The sequence below is a fragment of the Struthio camelus genome, chromosome 38 (assembly GCF_040807025.1).
Source record: "Struthio camelus isolate bStrCam1 chromosome 38, bStrCam1.hap1, whole genome shotgun sequence".
In the NCBI taxonomy this organism is placed as follows: domain Eukaryota; kingdom Metazoa; phylum Chordata; class Aves; order Struthioniformes; family Struthionidae; genus Struthio; species Struthio camelus.
This window is the reverse complement of record NC_090979.1, coordinates 486,227-513,672: the sequence shown is the minus strand read 5'-3', so window position 1 is coordinate 513,672 and position 27,446 is coordinate 486,227. Positions and strand designations below refer to the sequence as shown.

At 68.6% G+C, this 27,446-nt stretch overlaps 2 protein-coding genes across 2 annotated transcripts; one reads left to right on the top strand and one right to left on the bottom strand.

Annotated features, from left to right (window-relative positions):
• Positions 1-230: 230 nt before the first annotated feature.
• On the bottom strand, positions 231-4,930 carry CCDC22 (coiled-coil domain containing 22). Its single transcript, XM_068924115.1, has 12 exons — positions 4,856-4,930; positions 4,621-4,723; positions 3,668-3,845; positions 3,440-3,572; positions 3,249-3,355; positions 2,969-3,035; positions 2,614-2,783; positions 2,309-2,515; positions 2,086-2,157; positions 1,743-1,982; positions 916-1,032; positions 231-317 (listed from the first exon to the last, which is right to left on the bottom strand). Exons 2-12 carry the CDS (start codon positions 4,668-4,670, stop codon positions 231-233), a joined length of 1,428 nt encoding a protein of 475 aa, XP_068780216.1. The 5' UTR covers positions 4,671-4,723; positions 4,856-4,930.
• A 1,677-nt stretch (positions 4,931-6,607) lies between these two features.
• CACNA1F (calcium voltage-gated channel subunit alpha1 F) lies at positions 6,608-26,430 on the top strand. Its single transcript, XM_068924114.1, has 48 exons — positions 6,608-6,635; positions 7,448-7,691; positions 7,770-7,875; positions 8,557-8,696; positions 9,452-9,594; positions 9,696-9,848; positions 9,973-10,169; positions 10,248-10,351; positions 10,438-10,598; positions 10,720-10,803; positions 10,879-10,966; positions 12,330-12,356; positions 12,475-12,635; positions 12,709-12,934; positions 13,043-13,250; positions 13,357-13,477; positions 13,841-13,925; positions 14,048-14,102; positions 14,182-14,245; positions 14,357-14,489; positions 14,973-15,102; positions 15,259-15,318; positions 15,416-15,522; positions 16,085-16,172; positions 16,611-16,718; positions 16,818-16,870; positions 16,956-17,102; positions 20,886-21,087; positions 21,185-21,343; positions 21,468-21,578; positions 21,719-21,802; positions 21,993-22,013; positions 22,100-22,228; positions 22,337-22,402; positions 22,504-22,595; positions 22,744-22,903; positions 23,615-23,742; positions 23,817-23,913; positions 24,001-24,103; positions 24,217-24,318; positions 24,397-24,527; positions 24,618-24,728; positions 24,828-24,964; positions 25,058-25,198; positions 25,365-25,525; positions 25,606-25,718; positions 25,795-26,052; positions 26,153-26,430. Exons 1-48 carry the CDS (start codon positions 6,608-6,610, stop codon positions 26,396-26,398), a joined length of 5,973 nt encoding a protein of 1,990 aa, XP_068780215.1. The 3' UTR covers positions 26,399-26,430.
• The last annotated feature ends 1,016 nt before the right edge of the window (positions 26,431-27,446 follow it).

Genomic DNA, 27,446 nt, shown 5'->3' with positions numbered 1-27,446 from the left:
CCCCCAAATCCCCTGGGACGGGACCCTAAATCCCCCCGGGGACCCCAGAGAGCCCCCAGGGAACTGATCCCCCCTGGAGACCCCCAGGGACCCCCCCCCAATGCCCTGGAAGGGACCAGAGAGTCCCCTAAATCCCCCTGGGAACCCCAGAGCCCCTCCCAAACCCCCAGGGAAGGGACCTGAACCCTCCTGGAGACCCCCAAACACCCTAGAAGGAACCAAAGAGCCCGCTAAATCCCCCCGGGGACCCCAGAGAGCCCCCAAACCGCCAGGGAACTGAACCCCCCTGGAGACCCCCAGGGACCCCCCTCAATGCCCTGGAAGGAACCAAAGAGCCCCCTAAATCCTCCTGGGGACCCCAGAGCCTCCCTAAACCCCCGGGGAAGGGAATCGAACCCCCCTGGAGACCCTCCAACACCCTGGAAGGGACCAAAGAGCTCCCCAAATCCCCTGGGAAGGGACTCTAACCCCCCTCAGGGACCCCAGAGCCCCTCCCAAACCCCCAGGGAAGGGACCTGAACCCTCCTGGAGACCCCCAGGGACCCCCCAACACCCTGGAAGGGACCAAAGAGTCCCTTAAATCCCCTGGGAGGGGACCCTAAATCCTTCCAGGGACCCCAGAGCCCCTCTAAGCCCCCAGAGAAGGGACTTGAACCCCCCTGGAGACCCCCAAGCACCCTAGAAGGGACCAAAGAGCCCCCTAAATCCCCCTGGGGACCCCAGAGCCTCCCTAAACCCCCAGAGAAGGGAATCGAACCCCCCTGGAGACCCTCCAATGCCCTGGAAGGGACCAAAGAGCCCCTAAATCCTCTGGGACCTAGACCCCCCCCCCCTCCAGGGACCCGAGAGCCCCCCAAGCCCCCAGGGAAAGGACCCCACACCCTGGGGGGGGGGGGTGAGCCCCCCACCCCTCACCTGAGCGGAGTCGCGCAGGGCCCGGAGGTGCCGGTACTCGGCCAGGAGGGGCCCGCGGTGCCGCTCCCACTGCCCCGCCAGGCTGACGATGCGCCGGCTGCTCGCCTCCACCACCAGCTGCCGGGGCGCCCGCTGCCTCAGGCGGCCCCCAAGGGGCCCCCGCCGCCGCCCCCCAACTCCCCCTCGGCCAGCCCCCGCGGCCCCACGCCATCCCAGACCGGCCCCCGCCCCTCTCAACAGCCCCCAGACCAGCCCCTCTGCTCTCAAACGGCCCCAAAACTGCCCCGGCCTCGCCCCCGCATCCCCAAACTGCCCCAAGTAGCCCCCAAACGGCCCCAAAACCAGTCCCTCTGCCCCCAAATGGCCCCAAACTGGTCCCCGCACCCCCAAACCTGCCCCAGACCGGTCCCCGCACCCCCAAACCTGCCCCAGACCCGCCCTCACGGCCCCAAAGCGGCCCCAGACCCATCCCCGCGTCCCCCCAAACAGCCCCAAACCTGCCCCAGACCGGTCCCCGTGTCCCCAGACCGGTCCCCGCACCCCCAAACCTGCCCCAGACCGGTCCTCACGGCCCCAAAGCGGCCCCAGACCCGTCCCCGCGTCCCCCCAAACAGCCCCAAACCTGACCCAGACCCGTTCCTGTGCCCCCCAAACAGCCCCAAACCGGTCCCCGTGTCCCCAGACCCGTCCCCGCGCCCCCAAACCTGCCCCAGACCTACCCCAGACCGGTCCCCGTGCCCCCAAACCTGCCCCAGACCGGTCCCCGCGCCCCCAAATAGCCTCCAACCCAGCCCCCGCGCCCCCCAACTGCCCCCCCCCCAGCCCACCTGCAGCTTGGCCATGTTGCCGTGAGCGTCCGGGAGCAGCTCGAGGGCTCGCGCCTTGAGCCGCAGCGCGTCCTCGCGGCCCCCCAGCGCCAGGCGGCCCTGCCGCACCTCTGCCTCCGCCTGGGCCAGCCCCAGCCGGGCGTCCCGCACCTCCTCGCGGCGGCCCTCGATCTCGGCCTCCAGCCGGGCCAGCGTCTCCTCCAGGGCGGCCTGCTCCCCGGCCTGGCGCGCCCCCGCCTCCTGGGGGACCGAGCCGTGAGGGTCAGTAGGGTCCAGAGTGAACGCCCGCCCGCCCCAACCATCAGCAGGGCCGGCGCGAACGGGGCGGACGCGGTGCCCTCACCTCCTCGGAGCTCTTCGAGGGCGGCAGAGTCTCAGCAGCCACCTGGACCTGCTGCAGCAATACCTGGGGGTCCTGGGGAACGACAGCGGTGAGCTCGCAGGCTCCCCCATCAGCCCCCTCCCTGCCCCACAACAGCCGTCAGTAGGGACCAGAGTGAACAAAACCGTTTCTGATTACCAACCGCCCTGACTCTACCACCTTGCAGCCCCCCGCGGCCCCCTACCTGCTCGTGGGTCAGGTGCTGAGCGCGGGTGAAGCGGGAACCTTTGGGCAGGGCCCCCCCGGCCCTCCCGCCGACCCCGAAGGCCCCCTGGAGCCAGGCGGTGTCCAAGGGTCCCTCGGGGGCGCCGTGGGGCCGAGGGGGGCAGGCCTGGCGCAGGGATTCCAGGGCGCGGAGCCGGGCCCGGAGCCGCTTCCGCCCCACGTATTCCTGGGGGCGAGAGCGGAGGAGTCGGACCCGCGGCGCCCGTCGGCGCTGGGGGGGGGGGGCAGGTAAGGGGGGGCTCGGACCCCCGCCCCGGGTCTCACCTGGGGGGGCAGGCGGGAGGCCAGCCCGGCACCCCCCCACTCGGCCTCCCAGTCGCGGCGGGCGCCGAGCTGGGCCGCGTGGGTCTCCAGCAGCGCCGGGGGGGCCGCGGCGGGCCGGGGGGGCTGCGCGGGCACGGGGGGGGCCACCCCCCTGAAGTACTCCTGCTGCTCTGGGTGGGGGGGGGGGACAGAGCATGAGCCACCTGGCCCCCCTGTACCCCCCCAGCCCTCCCTATGCCCCCCAACCCTCGCTATGCCCCCCCAAACACAGCCCCCCCCCCAGCTCCACCACCCATCAAAGCCACCCCCCAACCCAGCAAGGCTCCCTCTGCCCCACGGCCCCCCCCAGCCCTACCTGGGGGGCCCCCGCTGTGGGGCAGAACCAGGGGGCAGGTAAAAAAAGGCTGGAGATGGCCGGTACCCTAAAAAATAATTAACTCACTATTAATTGCTCTCCCCCCACCCTCCAAATGGGGGGAAACCAAGGGGGAGAACGGGATGGGGGGACAGGGAGGGGTAGAGGGAAGCCTAGAACAATCCCTAAGTGCTAGGGGGGCCCAGGGGACCCCCAAAAAGGGGCAGAGGAGAGGCTTGAGGGGGGGGCTCAAGGCTATGGGGGCCCCCCCCGGACTCACCTGAAGGCGCTGGAGTCGGGGGGTGCGGCAGGGTGGGGGCACCCATGGGGTCCCCAGCTGGTCCCGGATGCAGGCGCCGATGGCCCGGAGCAGCGCCCCGGACTTCCCTGGGGGCAGAGATGGGGGGGGGGGTGGGTTCGGGTCGGCCCCAGGGAGCCCTCCCCGACACCCCCCTCCCCCCAGGGCTCTACCTGGGGGCTCGGCCCCCCCCTCGGCCTCGTCGCGCGGCAGCTTCTCCACGAGGAAGAGCAGGAGGCGGCGGGTGTCGTGCTCGGAGCTGTACAGGAAGGTCTGGTAGCCCACGTCGCCCCCGAAGCCCAGCTCCTGCGGAGAGCGGGGTCACGGCGTGGGGCGGGACGGGGCCGCCTGGGGGTCCCGTCCTCCCCCCGCCGCGGGGCGGCCGGACGCCGGGGCCCTACCTGGCAGGCGCTGGCCAGGTCGGAGGCGAGGCGGAAGCGGGCCGACATGCCGGGGGGCAGGAGGGTGCTGAGCGGGGCGCCCAGCGCCGGGCGGATCACGCGGACGCAGCGCACCGCCGCCTCCACCACCAGCTCCGGCGGGAAGTCCCGCACGCTCTGGATCTCAGGGGGCACCGGCCTGGCGGAGGTCGTGGGGGGGGGGGTGCCTGAATCACTGGGGGGGGGGGACCCCCAGGGCTCCCCCATTTCCCCCCAGAGCACCTGGGGGTCCTCAAATCCTCCTGTTGCCCCCGCAAACCATCCCACACCACCTGAAAGGTCCCCAAAATCCTCCTGCCCCCCCCCAACCACCCCAGAGCACCTAGGGATCCCCAAATCCTCCTGTCCCCCCCAAAAACCATCCCAGACCACCTGGGAGGTCCCTAAATGCTCCTCCCCCCCCAAACCATCCCAAAGCACCTGAGGGAACCCCAAATCCTCTTCCCTCACCCCCAAGCATCCAAGAGCACCTGGAGGTCCCCAAATTTTCTTGCCTCCCCCCCCCCCACCAATCCTTTAGGGCATCTCAAAGCACCTGGGGGGGGCCCAAATCCTCCTGCTCCCCCCCCCCAATTCAAGCCCCCAGGGCATCCCAAAGCACCTAGAGGGCCCCCAAATCCTCCTCAGCCCCCCCAGCCATCCCAGAGCACCTGGGGGCCCCCCCAAATCCTCCTGGACTTCCCTCAGACCCTCCTAGATCACCAGGGGGGGGTCCCAAAACCTCCTGCTCCCCTCTCGAGCTCCACCACTGCCCCCCAGCCCTCCTGGGGGCCCCTACGTGTCCCTCGGGCCCCCCAGCTCCGCGGGCACCTCCAGAGCCCCATTCCCCCCCCCCAAAATTCACCCCCACATCGGCTCTCCCCCCCCCAAAAGGCCCCCAGCCCCCCCCCGGCCTGTCCCAAGCCCCCACTCACGTCCCCGCCTGCCGCAGCGAGTGGATGAGGATCTTGTCGACCTCCTCCATGGCGGCGGGGGGGGGGGGGGAGCCCCAAAACCTGCAAGGAGGGAGGGCAAGGCCTGCGGGTGGGGGGGGGGTGGGCAGAGAGGGGGGCGTCAGGGCGAGCGGGGGCCCCGAAACGGCCCCAAATTCCTTCCCCCGGGGGGGGGGACCCACAGGGCCCGGTGCCGGGGGGAACCGGGGCCGCTCACCCCGCTCCCTCCCCTCAGCGCCGCCGGGGATCACGGGACGAGCCGCGGGGCACGCCGGGAAGGAGGAGTCCACCCGGCGCGGGGCACGCCGGGAAGTGTAGGCGGCGGCGGCGACACGTCGGGAAGTGTAGGCGGCGGCGCGGGGCACGCCGGGAAGTGTAGGCGGCGGCGCGGGGCACGCCGGGAAGGTGGAGTCCGCGAGGCGCGAGGCGCGGCGAGGCGGGAAACGGCGGCGGCGGCGGCTCGTCCCTCACGCGGGTCTGCGCCATCTTGTCCCCGTCGCGCGCCTGTAGCCCCGTTTTGTCCCCTCACACACGCGTGGCCCCATTTTGTCCCCTCATGTGCGTGGCCCCATTTTGTACCTCACGTGCGTGGTCTCATTTTGTCCCTGACACGCGTGTGGCTCCATTTTGTCTCTGACACGCGTGTGGCTCCATTTTGGCCCCTCACGCATGTGGCGTCATTTTGTCCCTCACACACGTGCCCCCATTTTGTCCCCTCACGCGTGGCCCCATTTTGTCCCTGACACGCGTGTGGCTCCATTTTGTTTCTCACACATGTGGCCTCGTTTTGTCTCCTCACACACGTGTGTCTCTGTTTTGTCCCTCACCCGCATGTGCCCCCATTTTGTCCCCTCACACGTGTACCCCCATTTTGTCCCCTCACGCGTGGCCCCATTTTGTTTCCTCACACGTGTACCCCCATTTTGTCCCCTCATGCATGTGGCTCCATTTTGTTTCCTCACACGTGTACCCCCATTTTGTCCCCTCACGCGTGGCCCCATTTTGTTTCCTCACACGTGTACCCCCATTTTGTCCCCTCATGCATGTGGCTCCATTTTGTTTCCTCACACGTGTACCCCCATTTTGTCCCCTCACACATGTGGCTCCATTTTGTTTCCTCACACGTGTACCCCCATTTTGTCCTTTCATGCATGTGGCTCCATTTTGTTTCCTCACACGTGTACCCCCATTTTGTCCCCTCACGCGTGGCCCCATTTTGTTTCCTCACACGCATGTGCCCCCATTTTGTCCCTTCCGCCTGTGGCCCCATTTTGTCCCCTCACACACATGTGCCCCCGTTTGGTCCCCTCACACGCTTGTGGCCCCATTTTGTCCCCTCACATGCGCGTTCCCCAGCCCTGTCCCGCTCACACCCGCGTGCCCTGGCCCCGTCCCGCACACCCACGTCTGCCTCCTGGCCCCGTCCTGCCACACGCGTGTGCCTCGGTCCCATCCCACACGCGTGCGCGTGCCCTGGCGCCGTCCTGCACGCGCACGCGTGTACCCTGGTCCTGTCCCCCACGCACACGCGTGTACCCTGGTCCCGTCCTGCACACGCACACGCGTGTGCCCTGGCGCCGTCCCGCACACGCGTGGGCTGCGTGTCGCCAGCCCTGCCTCTCGCACAGTCCTTTCCTAAGCTGTTAATCTTCTGGCAGCCGCAAGCCGGGGCCGCAGGAGGAGCCTTGGGGAGGGCCGGGAGCCACCCCAGGGCCCACAGACCCTCCTAACCTCCCCCCTGGACCACCCCGACACCCCCCACTATCCCCGAACACCCTGGACGCCCCCCCAGGGACCCGCAAATACCCCCGAGACTCCCCCAGCCCATCCCATCCTGCCCTAATTATCTCTTAGACGCTGCTAATACCTCCAAGATAGCCCCGACCCCCCCTAAAGCACCCCCCAGCCCCCCCTGGACCCCTATAGATCCCCCCCAGGCCCCCAGAAACCCCCCCAGACCCCCGTTGCTATGTCGGAGTCTGAGGAGAACGGAGAGGGTGAGTGCAAGGGGGTCACAGCGGATGTCCGGCGGGGTCTGGGGTCTGGGGAGGGAGATCCTGGGGAGACAGGGGGTTTGGGGGGGGTCCTGGGGGGGTCCTCAGGGATATATGGGGGCTTGGGGGGGGTCCCAGAGGGGATGGAGGGGACCGTGGGGAGATATGGGGGCTCTGGGGGGGTCCCAGAGGGGATGGAGGGGACCGTGGGGAGATATGGGGGCTCTGGGGGGGTCCCAGAGGGGATGGGGGGACCGTGGGGAGATATTGGGGAGATATGGGGGCTCTGGGGGGGTCCCAGAGGGGATGGGGGGACCGTGGGGAGATATTGGGGAGATATTGGGGGCTCTGGGGGGGTCCCAGAGGGGATGGGGGGAACCGTGGGGAGATATGGGGGAGATATTGGGGGGTCCCAGAGGGGATGGGGGGACCGTGGGGAGATATTGGGGGCTCTGGGGGGGTCCCAGAGGGGATGGAGGGGACCGTGGGGAGATATGGGGGCTCTGGGGGGGTCCCAGAGGGGATGGAGGGGACCGTGGGGAGATATGGGGGCTCTGGGGGGGGTCCCAGAGGGGATGGGGGGGGACCGTGGGGAGATATGGGGGCTCTGGGGGGTCCCAGAGGGTATATGGGGCCCTGGGGGCTCGAGGGGGGTCTGCAGAGGTCCCAGGGGGGTATTTTGGGACTTGAGGGGAGGTCCCTGGGTGCCCAGGGGCCTCCGGAGGCCGGAGAGAGCCCTGGAGACCCTAGGGAGGGGGCCAGGAGGGGGTTGGGGGGCTCCACGCACCCCCCCCTTAACGGTCCCCCCACCCCAGGGCCCCCCAAGGAGCTGCCGTCCTTCGCCGAGGCCATGGGGCAGCCCCCGGGGTGGTCGGCGGGCGACGGGCCCGGGGGGCCGGCGGGCGGGGAGACGCCCCCGGGCCCCCGCCACCGGCGCCCGCCCCACGCCAAGCACAAGGGCCAGGGCTCGGGGGGGGTCCCGCGCTCCCCCCGCGCCCTCTTCTGCCTCGGCCTCAACAACCCCATCCGCCGCGCCGCCATCAGCATCGTGGAGTGGAAGTGAGCGGGGCCGCGGGGGGGGGGGCAGGGGGGGGCCCCCCTCCGCCCCGTAACGCTGCGCCCCCCCCCCCCCCCCAGGCCCTTCGACATCCTCATCCTCGTCACCATCTTCGCCAACTGCGTGGCCCTGGGCGTCTACATCCCCTTCCCCGAGGACGACTCCAACGCCGCCAACCACAACCTGGTGAGGACCCCGGCCTGCGTCCCCCCCACCCCCCGGGGGCCCAGGCGTCCGTCCCCCCCCCCAGGCCTCGCTGGGCCGCGCTCAGTGTCCTCAGCTGGTCCCGGTGGTCAGGTGCTGGTTGAGCTCGTTAAGGGATCAGCGCTAACGAGGCGGCTTAAAGAAGCCGCTTTGGCTGCGAGAGGAAATTGGGGGACCTGGGGGTGCACCCCGGCACTGGGGGGGGGCCCTGCGGGAGGCGAGGAGGGGTGGCACCCAGAGGTGGTGGTGGGGGGGGGGGAGCGTGGGGTGGAGCAGGGGCGCCCGGACGCCGGGGTCCCCCCCGGGGCGTGCGCCACGCGTGTCCCCCGCGCGCACACGCGTGCCGCGCGCCTAAGCCGCTTACCCAGCGCCGCGAGGGCGCTAATCCGGGCTTAGCGCCCTTCCCCCACAGCGGGGCTGGCCAGGACGCCTGGGTCCCTTCTCGACATGGCCGAGCCCCCCCCAACCATGCCCCGGACGCCTGGGTCCCCGCTTCCCAAAAGAGACGTGGGGGAAGGGGCTAGGCCGTGTCCCCCGGACGCCGGGGTCCCTTGTCCGTAGCGGAGCCCGTGGTGGGGCGGCGGGGCGGGTGGAGGGCGCAGAGGGGTGACCCCCGGACGCCTGGGCTCACCCCCCCGCCCCCGCCACCGCCGCCGGCCCCAGGAGCAGGTGGAGTACGTCTTCCTCATCATCTTCACGGCGGAGACCTTCCTGAAGATCGTGGCCTACGGGCTGGTGCTGCACCCCAGCGCCTACATCCGCAACGGCTGGAACCTGCTCGACTTCGTCATCGTCATCGTGGGGTGAGGGGGGGGGCGGCGACGGCCGCGCAGCGGGGTGGGAAACCGCCCCCACAGGGGGATAACTGCCCCCACAGGGGGATAACCGCCCCCAGGAGAGGGATAACCGCCCCGGGAGAGGGATAACTGCCCGGGGAGGGGAATAACTGCCCTGGAGGGGGATAACTGCTCCCACAGGGGGATAACTGCCCCCAGAGAGGGGGATAACTGCCCCCAGAGAGGGGGATAGCCACCCCGGGAGGGGGATAACCGCCCCCAGAGGGGGATGACCAGCCCGGGAGGGGGATGACCAGCCCGGGAGGGGGATAACTGCCCCCAGAGAGGGGGATAACCGCCCCAGGAGGGGGATAACTGCCCCCAGAGAGGGGGATAACCGCCCCGGGAGGGGGATAACTGCCCCCAGAGAGGGGGATGACCAGCCCGGGAGGGGGATAACCGCCCCCAGAGAGGGGGATAACCGCCCCGGGAGGGGGATAACTGCCCCCAGAGAGGGGGATGACCAGCCCGGGAGGGGGATAACTGCCCCGGGAGGGGGATAACCGCCCCGGGAGGGGGATAACTGCCCCCAGAGAGGGGGATAACCGCCCCGGGAGGGGGATAGCCGCCCCCAGAGGGGGACGACCACCCCAAGCCAAGGGGGAAAACTGCCTGCCGCTGCCCCGGGAGGAGGGGGGGGCAACAACTGCCCCGGCAGCCCCTCCCCGCCTCCCCCCCCCCCGGGGCCTTCCTCGGGCCCCGGCGAGCGCTGCCGCCCCCAGGCTCTTCAGCGTGATCCTGGAGCAGGCCTCGCACAAGCCCGGCGAGGCCCACCACATGAGCGGCAAGCCGGGCGGCTTCGACGTCAAGGCCCTGCGCGCCTTCCGCGTCCTCCGGCCGCTCCGCCTCGTCTCCGGCGTGCCCAGTGAGTGCCGCGCGGCCGGCGGGGCAGCGCAGGAGCCCCCCCGCGCGCACCCCTGCCCGCCCTCGCAGCCGCCACCGCCTCCCCCCCCCCCCCCCCCGCAGGCCTCCACATCGTCCTCAACTCCATCATGAAGGCCATGGTGCCGCTGCTGCACATCGCCCTGCTCGTCCTCTTCGTCATCATCATCTACGCCATCATCGGCCTCGAGCTCTTCATCGGCCGCATGCACAAGACCTGCTTCTTCATCGGCTCCGGTGAGAGGGGGGCTTATCCAGGGCGCCGCACGCTGCAACGACCCTTGGCGGGGGGGCTTGGGACGCCCCTTCCCACCCCTGGGACCCCCCCCCCAGGTCCCCTCACATCCCCCCGCTCCCCCAGACCTGGAGTCGGAGGACGACCCGTCGCCCTGCGCCTTCTCCGGGCACGGCCGGGCCTGCGTGCAGAACAACACGGAGTGCCGGGGCCGCTGGGAGGGTCCCAACGGCGGCATCACCAACTTCGACAACTTCTTCTTCGCCATGCTCACCGTCTTCCAGTGCATCACCATGGAGGGCTGGACCGACGTGCTCTACTGGGTGAGCCGGGGGGCGGGCGGGCCGGGGAGGGGGAGACCCTAAATCCCCGCCGCCGACCGCCCCTCCGCCCTCCCGCAGATGCAGGACGCGATGGGCCACGAGCTGCCCTGGATTTACTTCGTCAGCCTCGTCATCTTCGGCTCCTTCTTCGTCCTCAACCTGGTGCTGGGGGTGCTGAGCGGGTGAGCGGGGGCGACGCCGGCGGGAGGGTTTTGGGGGGGGGGGGGGGCGGCCTGGGCATCCGTGACGCCCTCCCGCCCGCCCGCAGCGAGTTCTCCAAGGAGCGCGAGAAGGCCAAAGCCCGCGGCGACTTCCAGAAGCTGCGGGAGAAGCAGCAGCTGGAGGAGGATCTCCGGGGCTACATGGACTGGATCACCCAGGCCGAGGACCTCGAGCCCGACGAGGACGACGGGGAGCACGAGAAGCACCGTGAGCGGGGGGCCCTGGTGTCCGGGAGGGTCCCCCCCCCCCAACCTGCGCTGCGTCTCTGCGCCGCTTCTTACTGGCGTTTTCGCTCCCCCGCGAAACCCCGTTGCCCCAAATCCCCCAGGCCTGACCGCCGAGGACCTCATGGGGAAGCGGAAACCGCGGCTGAAGTGGCTCCGGCACACGAGTCACTCCACCGACACCCACGGTAACGCCCCGCGTCCCCCGGCGTCCCCCCTGCCCCGGCCCCGCGCGCGGTTCTCACCGCTGCCCCCCACCCCAGCCAGCCTCCCCGGGAGCGAGACCACCTCGGTGAACACGGAGACCGTGGGGGACGAGGAGGCGCAGCCGACCGCCTGCCACCGCTGCCTGTGAGCCCCGGAAAGGGTCCCCGCGTCACCGACACCCCCCCCGGCATCCCCAGGGTCCCCTGTGGCCCCCCCCGGACCCCATGGGTCACCTCCTGCAGCTCTGTGAGGCCTCCTGGGCCACTAGGACCCTCCCCCAACCCCTGGGACCCCCAAACTGACCCTTGGGGCTCCTTGGGATCCTGGCACTGACTCCTGAGGCCCCCAGGATCCCCTGGGGCCCCCCTGGGACCCCAAAACTGATTCCTGGGACCCTCAGGATCTGCTATCACTCCCTCCGGGACCCCAACAGTGACTCCTGGGACCCCCAGGATCCCCTGGAGCCCCCCTGGGACCCTGACACTGACTCTTGGGACCCCCAGGATCTGCTATCACCCCCCCCGGGACCCCAACAGTGACTCCTGGGACCCCCAGGATCCCCTGGAGCCCCCCTGGGACCCTGACACTGACTCTTGGGACCCCCAGGATCTGCTATCACCCCCCCCGGGACCCCAACAGTGACTCCTGGGACCCCCAGGATCCCCTGGGGCCCCCCTGAGACCCCGACACTGACTCTTGGGACCCCCAGGATCCCCTGGAGCCCCCCTGGGACCCCGACACTGACTCTTGGGACCCCCAGGATCTGCTATCACCCCTCCGGGACCCCAACAGTGACTCCTGGGACCCCCAGGATCCCCTGGGGCCCCCCTGGGACCCCGACACTGACTCTTGGGACCCCCAGGATCTGCTATCACCCCTCCGGGACCCCAACAGTGACTCCTGGGACCCCCAGGATCCCCTGGGGCCCCCCTGGGACCCTGACACTGACTCTTGGGACCCCCAGGATCTGCTATCACCCCCCCTGGGACCCCAACAGTGACTCCTGGGACCCCCAGGATCCCCTGGGGCCCCCCTGAGACCCTGACACTGACTCTTGGGACCCCCAGGATCTGCTATCACCCCTCCGGGACCCCAACAGTGACTCCTGGGACCCCCAGGATCCCCTGGGGCCCCCCTGAGACCCCGACACTGACTCTTGGGACCCCCAGGATCTGCTATCACCCCCCCCGGGACCCCAACAGTGACTCCTGGGACCCCCAGGATCCCCTGGAGCCCCCCTGAGACCCCGACACTGACTCTTGGGACCCCCAGGATCTGCTATCACCCCCCCCGGGACCCCAACAGTGACTCCTGGGACCCCCAGGATCCCCTGGGGCCCCCCTGGGACCCCGACACTGACTCTTGGGACCCCCAGGATCCCCTACGTCCCCCCCAGGCCCCCCCGGCTGGCCCATGGGGCCATTTCTGGCTCTCTCTCAGCCCCTTACCCCCCCAGCCCCAGGGACCCCCGGCTTCGGGGTAACTCCCTGCCTTTTTTCCCCCGCAGGGGCAAGATCACGAAGACCAAGTTCTGGTGAGCGCGGACCGAGGCAGGACGGGAAGGAGGGGTCCACGGAGGCCCCCCCCAAACCCCAACTGACCCTGTATGCACCCCCCAACACCCTCCCCGCTTCCCCCCACCTCACCCGCAGGCGGCGGCTGCGGCGGCTGAACCGCCTGCTGCGGCGCCGGTGCCGGGCGGCGGTGAAGTCGGTGTCCTTCTACTGGACGGTGCTGCTGCTGGTGTTCCTCAACACCCTCACCATCGCCTCCGAGCACCACGGGCAGCCGCCCTGGCTCACCCAGACCCAAGGTACCGCCGGCCCGGACGCCTGGGCCCAATCGCGACGTCAGCCGGGTGCCAGCGGGGTCCCTGTTCCCCGCAGCCTACGCCAACAAGGCGCTGCTGTCGCTCTTCGCCGCCGAGATGGTGTTGAAGCTGTACGCGCTGGGGCCCGGCTGCTACTTCGCCAGCTTCTTCAACCGCTTCGACTGCTTCGTGGTGTGCGGCGGGGTGCTGGAGACGGCGCTGGTGGAGCGGGGCGCCATGGAGCCGCTGGGCATCTCCGTGCTGCGCTGCGTCCGCCTCCTCCGCGTCTTCAAGGTCACCAGGTGGGCGAGGGGACGGCGGCGAGGTCGGGGGTGGGGGGGGGACGGACGCCGCCTGGCCCCCTCCCGCTCCCCGTCACCAGCGCTCCCAGTAAAGCCCCGCCGCTGCAGGCACTGGGCCTCGCTGAGCAACCTGGTGGGCTCCCTGCTGAACTCCATGAAGTCCATCGCCTCGCTGCTGCTGCTGCTCTTCCTCTTCATCATCATCTTCGCCCTGCTGGGCATGCAGCTCTTCGGGGGCCGCTTCAGCTTCGACGAGACGCAGACCAAGCGCAGCACCTTCGACACCTTCCCCCAGGCCCTGCTCACCGTCTTCCAGGTACCCCGAAACCACCCCCAGCCTGACCGGGGGGGGGGGCTGGTCCTGGGGGGGGCGCCGTTCCCCCCCCCCAACCACCCTCCGGGGTTCTGGGGTGACGCCCCAGATCCTGACGGGGGAGGACTGGAACGCGGTGATGTACGACGGCATCATGGCCTACGGCGGCCCCGTCTTCCCCGGGATGCTGGTGTGCGTCTACTTCGTCATCCTCTTCATCTGCGGCAACTGTGCGTGGGCGCCGGGGCCCCCCCGGGTGACTGGGGACGCCGGGCTCGGCCGCGGCGGGGACTGGGGGGAGCGGGAGCGGGGCCGCGGGTGACTGGGGACGCCGGGCTCGGCCGCGGCGGGGACTGGGGGGAGCGGGAGCGGGGCCGCGGGTGACTGGGGACGCCGGGCTCGGCCGCGGCGGGGACCGGGAGAGGATTGGCACCAGGTCACTGGGGTAACTGGGGGGCTGGTGACGAGAGGTACTGGGGGAACTGGGCAAGGACCGGGGCACCTGGTGGCCAGGCAGTGAGGACGCTGGGAGGGGACTGGGAGTGCGGGTGGGGGGGGGAACTGGGAGCACTGGTTAACCCCTCCCTCCCCAGACATCCTGCTCAACGTCTTCTTGGCCATCGCCGTCGACAACCTGGCGGACGGCGACAACATCAACTCGGGCGCCGACGGCAAGAAGTGAGCCCGGACGCCTGGGTCCCGAGGGCGGGGGCACCCGGACGCCTGGGTCCCCGGTGGGGGGGGGGGGCAGGGGCACCCGGACGCCTGGGTCCGCTGGCTGAGCCCCTCTGACCCCGCAGGGACAAGGCCGGGGAGGCGGAGGCCGGCGCGGGGAGCCAGGACGTGAGCGTGAAGGTGAGCGTGGACGGGACACGCGTGCGCACGGCCGACACGCGTGTGCACATGTGCTCATCCCCCCCCCCCAACTCCCCAGGTTGAGGGGGAACCGCTGGAGCCCGAGGAGGAAGAGGAGGAGGAAGAGGAGGGGAGCGAAGAAGGTAGGTGCCAACCCGCCCGGACGCTGGGGTCGCGGGAAGGGGGAGTTGGGGGCCCCGGACGCCGGGGTCCCGTCGCATGCGTGCGCTGCCCGGACGCCTGGGTCCCCGCAGGCGAGGAGGAGGCCGGGGGGGAGCGGGACAGCCTGGGGGGGCCGCGGCCGGAGCCCCTGGAGGAGCCCCCCAAGCCCAAGGTGGTGCCGATCCCCGAGGGCAGCGCCTTCTTCCTGCTGGGCAGCACCAACCCGTGAGACTGGGGGCACTGGGAGCACTGGGAGGGGTGGGGGTGGCACTGGGAGAGCTGGGACGGGACGCTGGGAGTGCTGGGACTGGGGGAATTGGGGGGCTGAGACTGGGGGCACTGTGAGCACTGGGGGGGGTGGGGGTGGCACTGGGAGAGCTGGGACGGGACGCTGGGAGTGCTGGGACTGGGGGAATTGGGGGGCTGGGACTGGGGGCACTGGGACGGGGGTTGGAACTGGGAGCAGTGGCAGAGGGGACTGGAGGAACTGGAGGGCTAGGAGCAGTGGGACTGGGAGCACTGGGAGGGCTGGGATTGGGGGCACTGGGAGCACTGGGCGGCGGCTTGTGGGGGGACTGGGAAGACTCACGGGGAGACCGGGAAACCCGCGGGGCCGGGACTAACTGGGAGGATGGGGGAGAGGCTGCTGGGGGGGACTGGGAGGACTGGGCCGGGCGGCGCCCTGAGCCGCCGCCGCCGTCGCCGCAGGCTGCGGGTGCGGTGCCACGCGCTCATCCACCACCACGTCTTCACCAACCTCATCCTCGTCTTCATCATCCTCAGCAGCGTCTCGCTGGCCGCCGAGGACCCCGTGCGGGCCCACTCGCCCCGCAACCACGTGGGCAACTGGGCCCCCCCCCCCTCGCCCCCTCCAACCGCCGGGGGCGTTGGGGCGGTTGGGGGGGTGTTTTGGGGGCCGTGAGGGGGCGGTTGGGGCAGTTGCGGGGGAGGGGGGAAGGATTGGGGTCGGAGTCACCCCCGTCTCCCCCCGCAGATCCTGGGTTATTTCGACTACGCCTTCACCTCCATCTTCACCGTGGAGATCCTGCTCAAGGTGCGCCCGGACGCCGGGGCCCCGGGGAGGGGGGGGGGGGGGTCCCGGACGCCGGGGCCCCCGCGGCCCGGACGCCTGGGTTAACGGCCTGCCCCAGATGACGGCCTTCGGCGCCTTCCTGCACAAGGGCTCCTTCTGCCGCAACTGGTTCAACCTCCTGGACCTGCTGGTGGTCGGCGTCTCCCTCGTCTCCTTCGGCATCCAGTGAGCGCTGGGGCTACTGGGGGCACTGGGAGTGCCGCTGGGGCTACTGGGAGGGCTGCTGGGGCTCTGGCAGCAGCACTGGGGCTGCACGGGGGGGCTGTTGGGATCACTGGGAGCACCGCTGGGGCTACTGGGGAGCTGCTGGGGGCACTGGGAGCACCACTGAGGCTACTGGGGGGCTGCTGGGGGGCACTGGGAGCACTACTGAGGCTACTGGGGGGCTTCTGGGGGGCACTGGGAGCACCACTGAGGCTACTGGGGGGCTGCTGGGGGGCTGCTGGGGCACTGGAAGCACTACTGAGGCTACTGGGGGGCTGCTGGGGGCACTGGGAGCGCCACTGGGGCTACTGGGGGGCTGCTGGGGGCACTGGGAGTGCATTTGGGGTTAATGGGGGCATTGGGAGGGCACAGAAAGGTACTGGGAGCACAAGTACTGGGGCTGCTGGGAATAGGAGGGTAGAGGACACTGGGAATGGGGACACTAGGGGCTACTGGGAGCAGTGGGGAGCACTGGGAGGGCACCGGGGGGCACTGGGAGCACTGGGCCTGACACCCTCGACAGCTCCAGCGCCATCTCGGTGGTGAAGATCCTGCGGGTCCTCCGCGTCCTCCGGCCCCTGCGAGCCATCAACCGGGCCAAGGGCCTCAAGGTGGGACTGGGAGCACTGGGGGGGGCTGCTGCCCCCCCCCCAGGACATGCCGCAGCACGTGCGGGAGGGCAGCGGGCGTTACTGGTGTGCGCTGGGTGCACTGGTGCCGTCATAGCGCAGTGTCGGAGGGCAGTGGTGCCTGTTACTGGTGCATACTGGGAGCACGGATGCGGGTGGGGCAGGTGCTACTGGTGTGCGTACTAGGAGCACTGGGGTGGGGGCAGCGGGTGTTACTGGTGCATACTGGGAGCACTGGTGACCCACCATGCAGTGCAGGGGGGTTATTGGTGCGTACTGTGCGTGCAGGGGAGGCGGTGGGGGGTGGGCGGGGCGTTACTGGTGACACTGGTGTCACTGGTGCTGCAGCAGGTGGTGCAGCGCCTGCAGGGGAGGAAGGGGAGGGCGTTACTGGTGACACTGGTGTCACTGGTGCTGCAGCACGTGGTGCAGTGCGTCTTCGTGGCCATCCGCACCATCGGCAACATCATGATCGTGACGACGCTGCTGCAGTTCATGTTCGCCTGCATCGGGGTCCAGCTCTTCAAGGTGCCGCCGCGCCGGGGGGGGGCGGGGGGGGGCGTCGTTCCCGTTGGGGGGGGCGTCCCGAGCTGACCCCCCCCCCCAAAAAAAAAACCCTCTCCCCAGGGCAAGTTCTACAGCTGCACCGACGAGGCCAAGCACACGCCCGCCGAGTGCAAGTGCGCCCCAACCCGACCCCCCCCCCGACCCCCCCCCCGTGGGTGGGGAGGGGGCGGCGGGGCTGACGCAGCCCCCCCGCCCCAGGGGCACGTTCATCGTGTACAAGGACGGCGACGTGGCGCACCCCACGGTGCGCGAGCGCCTCTGGCACAACAGCGACTTCAACTTCGACAACGTGCTGGCCGGCATGATGGCGCTCTTCACCGTCTCCACCTTCGAGGGCTGGCCCGCGTGAGTGCCCCCGGCTGTCTCTGGGCCCCCCCCCCCCCCGCGGCGGTCGCCAGGCCCCCCTCCGTGATGTCCAGGCCCCCCACAGCAGTCTCTGGGCCCCCCCCACTGTGCCAAGGCCCATCGTGGCTGTTTCAATACACCCCCTCCAGGAGTTTCAAGCCCCCTCACAGGGTCTCGAGGCCTCCCTACTGCAGTTTCAAGCTCCCTCAGCGGTTTCAACACTCCCCAGCAGTCTCAAGGCCCCCATAACGCTTTTGAGCACCCCCCATTTCAAGGCCCTCCGTAGCAGTTTCAACTCCCCCCCCCAATGATTTCAAGTCCCCAATTTAGGTTCAAGCCCCCAAGAGCAGTTTCAAGCCTCACCACCCAGTTGAAAGCGCCCCCCCCCCCAACAATTTAAAGGCCACTCATGGTAGTTAGAAGCCCCCCGCCCCAGCTATTTCAAGGCCTCCCATCAGCTTCAAGTCCCCCTGCAATGTCAGGGACCCCTATAGAATATTTATTTTCTTCTATAGCTGTTTTAAGGCCCCCCCAATCTTTTCAAAGCTATTTTAAGCTTTTTTCCAATAGCAGTTTCAAGTAAGGTTCCACCATAGCAATTTCAAGGCTCCCTATAGATGTTTAAAGCTCTGCCCCAACAATGTCACCTCCCCCAGCATTTTCAAGCCCCCACCCCCATTTCAAGGCCGTTCCTCTAATTTGAAAGGCCTCTCCCTCAGCAGTTTCATAGGTCCTCCATAGCAATTTCAAGGCTCTTCCACATCAGTCTCAAGGCTCCCCTAGTTGCAGTTTTAAGGCTTTTCCATCACAGTTTCAAGGCTCCTCCATCACAGTTTCAACACTTCTTCATCAGAGTTTCAAGGCTTTCCTATCTGTGGCTTGAAGCCCCCCTCCCCCCCAACAGCCATTTCAAGTCCCTACAAGTTTGACAATTCCTCCATAGCAGTTTCAAAGCCCCCCCTATCCCCCATCAAGGCTTTCTCCATAATATTTTTAAGGTTTTTCCATATCAGTTTCAAAGTCCCTTCCACAGCAGTTTCAAGGCCTCTTCACCTACAGTTTCAGGGCCCTCCCATAGCAGTTTCAAGGCCCTCCCCAATAGAAGTTTCAAGATTTCTTCATAGCAGTTTCAAATCCCCCATTTCAAAGCCCCCCTCCCACCTGCAGTTTCAAGGCTGCTCCGTAAGCATTTCAAAGCCCCCTGTCTGCAGTTTTGAGGGCCACGTAGCAGTTTCATGCCCTTCCATAGCAGTTTCAAGCCCCTTAACCATTCCAAGTCCTAAGTTTCAAGGCCCCTTATCTGCAACTTCAAACCTCTAATCTGCAGTTTCAAGGAGTCCTCCATAGAAGTTTCAAGACCCCCCCCACCTGCAGTTTCAAGGTTTCTCTGTAGCAGTTTCAAGCCCCCCCAACCATTTCAAGCCCCTGTCCAATAGTTTTAAGGCCCCCCCCCACCTGCAGTTTCAAGGCTGCTCCAGAAGTTTTGAGGGCCCCCATCTGTGGTTTCGAGGTCCTTCCATAGCTGTTTCAAGGCACTCCATCAGTTTCAATCCCTGCTCAGCAGTTTCAAGCCTCCCCACACAGTTTCAAAGCTTCTCCATAGCAGTTTCAAGGCCTTCAATCATTCCAAAAGTTTCAAGGCTCCTCCCCACCTGTAATTTCAAAGTTACTCCATAAATTTCAAGCCCCCCCAACCATTCCAAATCCCAAGTGTCAAGGCCCCACCTGCAGTTTCAAGGCTGCACCACAAGTTTCTAGGGCCCTATCTGTGGTTTTTGAGGGCCTCCCATAGCGATTTCAAGCCCCCCCCCCACTTCCAAGTCCCACGTTTCAAGGCCCTCCACCTGCAGTTTCAAGAACCTCATAGCAGTTTCAAGCCAACAATGCAAAGTCCTAAGTTTCAAGGCCCCCCATCTGTGGTTTCAAGGCCCCCCATAGCAGTTTCAAGACCCCCGATCCGCGTTTCAAGCCCCCTACAGTTTCAAGACTCCCCACCTGCAGTCTCAAGGCTCCTCCATAGCAGTTTCAAGACCCCCCACCTGCAGTTTCAAGGCTCCTCCGTCGCAGTTTCAAGGCCCCCCAATGCCATGTCCAGTTTCAAGGCCCCCCATCTGTGGTTTCAAGGGTCCCACAGCAGTTTCAAGACCTCCCTCTCCTGCAGTTTCAAGGCCCCCATAGCAGTTTCAAGACCCCCCATCCATGTTTCAAGCCCCCTGCAGTTTCAAGACTCCCCACCTGCAGTCTCAAGGCTCCTCCATAGCAGTTTCAAGACCCCCACCTGCAGTTTCAAGACGCCTCCATCGCAGTTTCAAGGCCCCCCAATGCCATGTCCAGTTTCAAGGCCCCCCCCATCTGTGGTTTCAAGGGTCCCACAGCAGTTTCAAGACCTCCCTCTCCTGCAGTTTCAAGGCCCCCAACATTGCCAAGTCTTAAATTTCAAGCCCCCATAGCAGTTTCAAGACTGCTCAGCTGCAGTTTCAAGGCCCCCCCATGACATCAAGCCCTAAGTTTTGAGGCCCCCCCCCCCCAAATCTATGGTTCCAAAGATCCCCACATAGCAGATTCAAGGAGCCCGGTAGCAGTTTCAAGGCCCCCCAACCATGCCACGTCCTGTTTCAAGGCCCCCCCCATCTGTGGTTTCAAGGGCCCCAGGGCAGTTTCAAGGCTCCTCCATAGCCATTTCAAGGCCCCCCCCCATACTAAGCTCTGTTTCAAGGCCCCCCATCTATGGTTTCAACCCCCCCATAGCAGTTTCAAGACTGCCCACCTGCAGTTTCAAGACCCCCCCATCAGATCCTGTTTCAAGATCCCCCAATAGCAGTTTCAAGACTCCCCACCTGCAGCTTCAAGGTTCCTTCATAGCAGTTTCAAGGCCCCCCCATGTCAAGTCCTGTTTCAAGGCCTATCTGTGGTTTCAAGGCCCCCCATAGCAGTTTCAAGACCTCCCCCCCAATTTCAAGGCCCCCCACCTGTGGTTTTGAGGCCAAGCCATAAGTTTCAAGGCCCCCCCAACTGCAGTTTCAAGGCCTCCCACCCCTGCCAAAGCCTAAATTTCAAGCTCCTCCCCCACCTGCAGTTTCAAGGCTGCTCCATAAAAGTTTCAAGGTCCCACCTGCAGTTTTGAGGTCTTCCTGTAGCAGTTTCAAGACTCCTCCATAGCAGTGTCAAGCCCCCCCCACCATTCTAAGCTGTTTCAAGGCTCCCCACCCATGGTTTTGAGGCCCTTCCAGTTTCAAGGCACCCCCCCATCTACAGCCTCAATCCCTGCCTAGCAGTTCCAAGCAACCCCCCCCCCGATCCACAGTATCATGGGCACAACATAGCAGTTTCAAGACTTTTTTATTTGTATTTTTAATGCTTCCTTCCATTAGTTGCAAGCCCCCCCACATCCATTCCACGTCCCAAATCTCAAGGTTCCCCCATCTGCTGTTTCAAGGCTGCTCCATAAGCATTTCAAGGCCCCCCCCCCCAGCAGTTTTGAGGTCCTTCTGTAGTACTTTCAAGGCCCCCCCCCCCAAAATCCGGTTTCAAGGGCCTTCTATTTGCATTTTCAGTGTTCCCCTTTCATGGCAGTTCCAAGGCTCCCCTACCTGTAGTTTTGAGCCCCCCCCTCCCCCCCCCCCCCGTTTCAAGGTCTCCTCCAGAGCATTCTCAAGAGCCCCCCCCCCCAGTGGGGGGCAGCACCGCTAGGCCCTGCACAGTGGGTTCGAGGTGCCGCAGGTGTTTTGGGCTGCCCCAGGCAGCAGTTTCAAGGCCCCCCTCCCCTCCCCGGCCCGTGCACAGGCTGCTGTACAAGGCGATCGACGCCAACGCAGAGGACCAAGGTCCCATCTACAACTATCGAGTCGAGATCTCCATCTTCTTCATCGTCTACATCATCGTCATCGCCTTCTTCATGATGAACATCTTCGTGGGCTTCGTCATCATCACCTTCCGCGCCCAGGGCGAGAGCGAGTACAAGAACTGCGAGCTGGACAAGAACCAGGTACCGGGGCGCAGGCCCCGCGCAGCCGCGGCCGTGCCTCGTGCGAGGCCCCCGTGCGAGGCCCCCGTGCGAGCCGTGTCCCCTCCCCGCCCCGCAGCGGCAGTGCGTCGAGTACGCGCTGAAGGCGCAGCCGCTGCGCCGCTACATCCCCAAGAACCGCAGCCAGTACCGGGTGTGGGCCATGGTGAACTCCACCGCCTTCGAGTACATCATGTTCGTCCTCATCCTGCTCAACACCATCGCCCTGGCCGTGCAGGTGGGCGCGGGGCACCTAAGGGGGCAGCCGGGTGCGTTGGGGCCCTGGGGGGGCAGTTTGGGGATGCCGGGGGGGGGGCTGCAGGGGCAGCTGAGCCGATGCCCCCCCCCCCGCCGCCCGCCAGCACTACGAGCAGTCGAAGCCGTTCAACTACGTCATGGACCTGCTCAACATGGTGTTCACGGGGCTGTTCACCATCGAGATGGTGCTCAAGATCATCGCCTTCAAGCCCAGGGTAGGCGCGCACGAGGGCCTCGCCCGGGGGGGGGGGGGCGGGTGCGTCGCACGAGGGCCTCGCGCGGCGGTGGGTGCGTCGCACGCCCGGGGTCCTCGCGCAGGGGTTGCGCGGCCCCGTTCACGCCCTCGCGCCCCCAGCACTACTTCTGCGACGCCTGGAACACGTTCGACGCCCTCATCGTGGTGGGCAGCGTGGTCGACATCGCCGTCACCGAGGTCAACGTGAGTCCCCCCCGCCCCGGGACCCAGGCGTCCGGGGCACCCCCGGGGCAGGGAGCGGGGGGAGGGGCCCGGACACCTGGGTTCTTGTGTCCATCTGTGCGTCCGTCTCCGTCCGTCCGTCTCCGTCCATCTCGCCTCTCCGCGCATCCCACGGTCTGTCCGTGCGTCCGTCTCCGTCCGCGCGCAACAGAACGGGGGCCACGTTGGTGAGGTACGGGGGTGCGGGGGCTCCCAGCCCCGCAGCTCGAGGAGGCGGGGGCCCCGGGAGGCCCCTGACGCCCCCCCCCCCCCCCCCAGAGCTCCGAGGACAGCTCCCGCATCTCCATCACCTTCTTCCGGCTCTTCCGGGTGATGCGGCTGGTGAAGCTGCTGTCCAAGGGCGAGGGCATCCGCACCCTGCTCTGGACCTTCGTCAAGTCCTTCCAGGTGCCCGGCGGGGCGCCCGCGCCCGCGCCCCCACCTTCGCCCGCCCTCCCGGGCGCCGCCGGCGGCCGCGGCTCGCCCCGGGCTCACCCCGCTGCTCCGCTCCCCCAGGCCCTGCCCTACGTCGCCCTCCTCATCGCCATGATCTTCTTCATCTACGCCGTCATCGGCATGCAGGTGAGCTGCGCGAGCCGGCCCCCTGCAAAGGCACCCCCCGGGGGGGGGGGCGGCGCCCGCCCCGGCCCCCCGTACCCGCCGGCCCCCCTGGCTCCCCGCAGACCTTCGGGAAGGTGGCGCTGCAGGACGGGACCCAGATCAACCGCAACAACAACTTCCAGACCTTCCCCCAGGCCGTGCTGCTGCTCTTCAGGTGCGGGGTCCCCGCAGGGTCCCCACAGGCTGCTGTGGGGCCCCGGGGTCCCTCTTCGGCCTGGCCCCATGCTCCGTAGGGGTGCCGGGAGCGCGGCGGGGGGCCGTCGGGTGGGCGTGCGGGGCCGCAAGGGGTCTGCGTGGCCCAGGTGCGCCACGGGCGAGGCCTGGCAGGAGATCATGCTGGCCAGCCTGCCGGGGAAGCGCTGCGACCCCGAGTCGGACGCCGGCCCCGGCGAGGAGTTCACCTGCGGCAGCAACTTCGCCATCGTCTACTTCATCAGCTTCTTCATGCTCTGCGCCTTCCTGGTGAGCCCCCGGCCGCAGCACCCAGCCCTAGCAGCGGCCCCGGCAACCCCACAGCGACAGCGGCTGCCCCTAGCAACAGCCCCGGCAACCCCACAGCGACAGCGGCTGCCCCTAGCAACAGCCCCAGCAACCCCACAGCGACAGCGGCTGCCCCTAGCAACAGCCCCGGCAACCCCACAGCGACAGCGGCTGCCCCTAGCAACAGCCCCGGCAACCCCACAGCGACAGCGGCTGCCCCTAGCAACAGCCCCGGCAACCCCACAGCGACAGCGGCTGCCCCTAGCAGCGGCCCTGGCAACCCCACAGTGACAGCGGCTGCCCCTAGCAGCGGCCCCGGCAACCCCACAGCGACAGCGGCTGCCCCTAGCAACAGCCCCGGCAACCCCACAGCGACAGCGGCTGCCCCTAGCAACAGCCCCGGCAACCCCACAGCGACAGCGGCTGCCCCTAGCAGCGGCCCCGGCAACCCCACAGCGACAGCGGCTGCCCCTAGCAGCGGCCCCGGCAACCCCACAGCGACAGCGGCTGCCCCTAGCAGCGGCCCCGGCAACCCCACAGCGAGGAGCAGCTGCCCCTAGCAACACCCCTGGCAACCTCGTAGCAATAGCAGCTGCCCCCTAGCAACGGCCCTAGCAACACACATGGCAACAGCCCCTGCCCCCAGCAACGCCCCTGGCAACCGCCCCTGGCAACAGCCCCCGCCGCCCCCAGATCATCAACCTCTTCGTGGCCGTCATCATGGACAACTTTGACTACCTGACGCGGGACTGGTCCATCCTGGGCCCCCACCACCTCGACGAGTTCAAGCGCGTCTGGTCCGAGTACGACCCCGCCGCCAGGTCCGCCCCCGGCCCGCGGGCTCCCGGCCAGGGGACCCAGGCGTCCGGGGCGACCTGACCCTCTGTGTCCGCAGGGGCCGCATCAAACACCTGGACGTGGTGACGCTCCTGCGCCGCATCCAGCCCCCCCTTGGCTTCGGGAAGCTCTGCCCCCACCGGGTCGCCTGCAAGGTCAGCCGGACACCCGGGTGGCGGGAGGGAGGGCGGAGCCGGGGCACCCGGACGCCTGGGCCCACGCCCCGCCCCGTCTGCCCCCAGCGCCTCGTGGCCATGAACATGCCCCTGAACTCGGATGGGACCGTGACCTTCAACGCGACCCTCTTCGCCCTCGTCCGCACCTCCCTCAAGATCAAGACCGAAGGTTGGGGCGGGGGCTCCGAACGCCTGGGTCCCCCCGTGGCGGGGGGGGGTCTAACGGTCACAGCTGGGGGGGCCCGGACGCCTGGGCTCCCTGAGGGACCCGCTCGCCCCCAGGGAACCTGGACGTGGCCAACAAGGAGCTCCGCGCCGTGGTCAAGAAAATCTGGAAGAGGACGAAACCCAAGCTGCTGGACGAGGTCATCCCCCCTCCGGAGGGTGAGCGCTCCCCGGCGGCCGGGCGCCCCGGCGGCCCCCCGCGGGGGCCCCGGCGCCCCTGACCCTGCCGCCCCCCAGAGGAGGAGGTCACCGTGGGGAAGTTCTACGCCACCTTCCTGATCCAGGACTATTTCCGCAAGTTCCGGCGGCGGAAGGAGCGGGGGATGCTGGGCCCCAGCGCCGGCCCCAGCAACGAGCGGGCCCTCCAGGTGGGCAGGGCCCCCCGCGACGCCCCGGCCCCCGAGGGACCCCCCGGTGGGCGGGCCGGGCGCCGCGGTAACCGCCCTCCCGCCCCCCAGGCCGGGCTGCAGACCCTGCAGGCGCTGGGCCCCGAGATGCGCCGGGCGCTGAGCTGCGACCTGGAGGGCGACGGCCCCCCGGACCCCGGCGACGAGCAGCTGACCTACGCGGTGAGCCCCGCCCCTGCTGTGAGGCCCCGCCCCATCGCACAGTCCAGCTCCTGGAGGCTCCGCCCACCTCACACTGTGCCCCACCCCTTCTCTCCACAGGCCCCCGAGACCCTGTATGGCTCCGCCCCCAGCCCCCCACTCCGGGGGGAGCCCCCCTCGGCTGCCAGCCCCGTCCCCACAGAGGGGGAGGAGCCTGTGCCCCTTCCCCACGCGTCCACGCACCGCCTCAGCAGCAGGTACCGCGGGGACGCCGGGGTCCCTGGGGGCAGGGGGTTGCGGGTGGGCCGGGGGCACCCGGACGCCGGGGTCCCTGACGGCCCCGTGTGCAGGCGGCGCTCGGACGGGGGCCACGACCCCGGCGGGGGGCCGGAGGAGCCGCGGCCCCCCGAGGACGGGGAGGAGCCGGGGGACGGCAGCCGCGAGGACGACACAGAGGGCCTGGCGGGCCGCCACCGGCGGGCGGGGGGCAGGTACCACCTGGGGCCCTGCAACACCCGGGGGAGGGGGGTGGACGTCTCTGCAACACCCCGTTGGGGGGGGCCGCACAGGCCTGGCAGCCCCACAGCCCCCCACGCGATGCCCGGGTGCCCCACAGCACTGGGCGCCCCTCACGCCTCCCTGTCCCCACCCCCCCAGGCTGTTCGGGACTGGCCCCGCCCCCGCTCCCGCCGGCTGGGCGGGGGCGGGGCCGCGGGCGGGGTCGCTGCCCCTCCCCCCCCGGCACTTCGCCCTCCTCAACGGGGCCCTCGAGGGGCAACAGCTCAAGCGGCGCCGCCTCCTGCCCCCCACGCCCGCAGGTAGGGGCGGGGCCTCGGGACCGGGGGGCGGGGCCCGGCGGGAGGGGGCGGGGCCCGGCGGCGCTGACTGACGGCCGCAGGCCGGAAGCCCTCCTTCGCCATCCAGTGCCTGCGGCGCCAGGGCAGCTGCGAGGACGAGCCCATCCCGGGGACCTACAACCCCTCGGGGCCGCCCGGCCCGGCCCGGCCCCAGGTACCGCGCGCGTCCCTGCGCCCCCTCCTCCCCGCCGCCCGGCGGCTCCCCGCCCTCACGCCCCGCCGCCCCGCAGGGCTACGGCAGCTCCGAGACGTGGCGCCTGGGCGGCTCCTCGCACGCCTGGGCGGCGGCGGCGGCGCCGGCCCGCGGCCACCTGCTCTACGCGCCCCTGATCCTGGTGGAGGGGGGGGCGCCGGGGGCGGGCGGGAGCCTCCCGCCGCTCTCGCGCTGGTTCGTGGGGGACCGCGGCCCCCCCGGCCCCCTCCGCCTGCGGCCCTGCGGCCCCGGGGACGCGCTCGCCCGCGGCTCCGCCGACAGCCTCGTCGAGGCGGTGAGTGAACCGGGGGGCGCTTCCCGCCCCCTCCCTCCCCGCGGCGGCGGCGGCGCCGGCGCCAGCCCACCCCCGGGGTCGTCCCCCCGCCTCCCCGCAGGTGCTCATCTCGGAGGGGCTGGGGCTCTTCGCGCGGGACCCCAAGTTCGTGGCCGTGGCCAAGCGGGAGATCGCCGACGCCTGCGACATGACCATGGACGAGATGGAGAGCGCCGCCGCCGACCTGCTGACGCGCCGCCGCGCCTCGCCGGCCCCCGCCGGCCCCGTCTACAGCGACGAGGAGCCGCTGCGGCCGCCGGCCGAGGACGAGCTGGCCGACGAGATGGCCTGCGTCGGCGGGCCGTAGCCCCCGCGCGCCCCAATAAAGCCCTGCCGCCAGCCGGACGTGCCGCCGAGGAGTCGCTGGGGCCCCGGCGGGGGGAGGGCGTCCCTGCTGTAGGGGAGCCTCGGGCTGGGGGAAGCCACCGCCGCCGGGGGGAACCGCGCTTTATCTCAGCGGATGCCGCCAGCAGGAGGAAAACCTCACCTTTTACCTCAGGGGAAGCTACTAGAGGGAGAAAACCTCACTTTTTAGCTTGGGAGGCTGCTGTGTGGGGGGGTAAAACCTCACTTCTTACGTCAAGGGAGGCTGCTAGAGAGAGAAAACCTCACTTTTTACCTCAGGGGTGACCGCTAGGCAGGTAAAACCTCACCTTTTACCTCAGAGGAGGCTGCTGGGGGGGGTTAAACCTCACCTTTTACCTCAGGGGAGGCTGCTGGGGGGGGTTAAACCTCACCTTTTACCTCAGGGGAGGCTGCTGAGGGGGGGGTTAAACCTCACCTTTTACCTCAGGGGAGGCTGCTGGGGGGGGTTAAACCTCACCTTTTACCTCAGGGGAGGCTGCTGGGGGCGGTTAAACCTCACCTTTTACCTCAGGGGAGGCTGCTAGGGGGGTTAAACCTCACCTTTTACCTCAGGGGAGGCTGCTGGGGGGGGTTAAACCTCACCTTTTACCTCAGGGGAGGCTGCTAGAGGAAGAAAACCTCACTTTTTACCTCAGGGGTGACCGCTAGGCAGGTAAAACCTCACCTTTTACCTCAGGGGAAGCTGCTGGGGAAGCAAAACCTCACTTTTTACCTCAGGGGAGGCCGCTGGGGGAGGAAAAACCTCACATTTTACCTCAGGAAACGCCGCCGGCGGGGTCCCGGCTGCCTCTTTACCTCAAGCCCGGACGCCCGGGCCCCAACGGTCGCCGCCTCGCGCCGCCGACCGCCACCTGCCTCCGCGCGCGCGCGCACACGCAGGCGCGCATCCCGCTCTCCCATTGGCGGAGGCGACGGCCAATGGCGAAGGCGGCCGCCCCCCCCCCGCCAGCGCATGCGCAGTGCGGAGACGGCCCCACGTGGGGCACCGC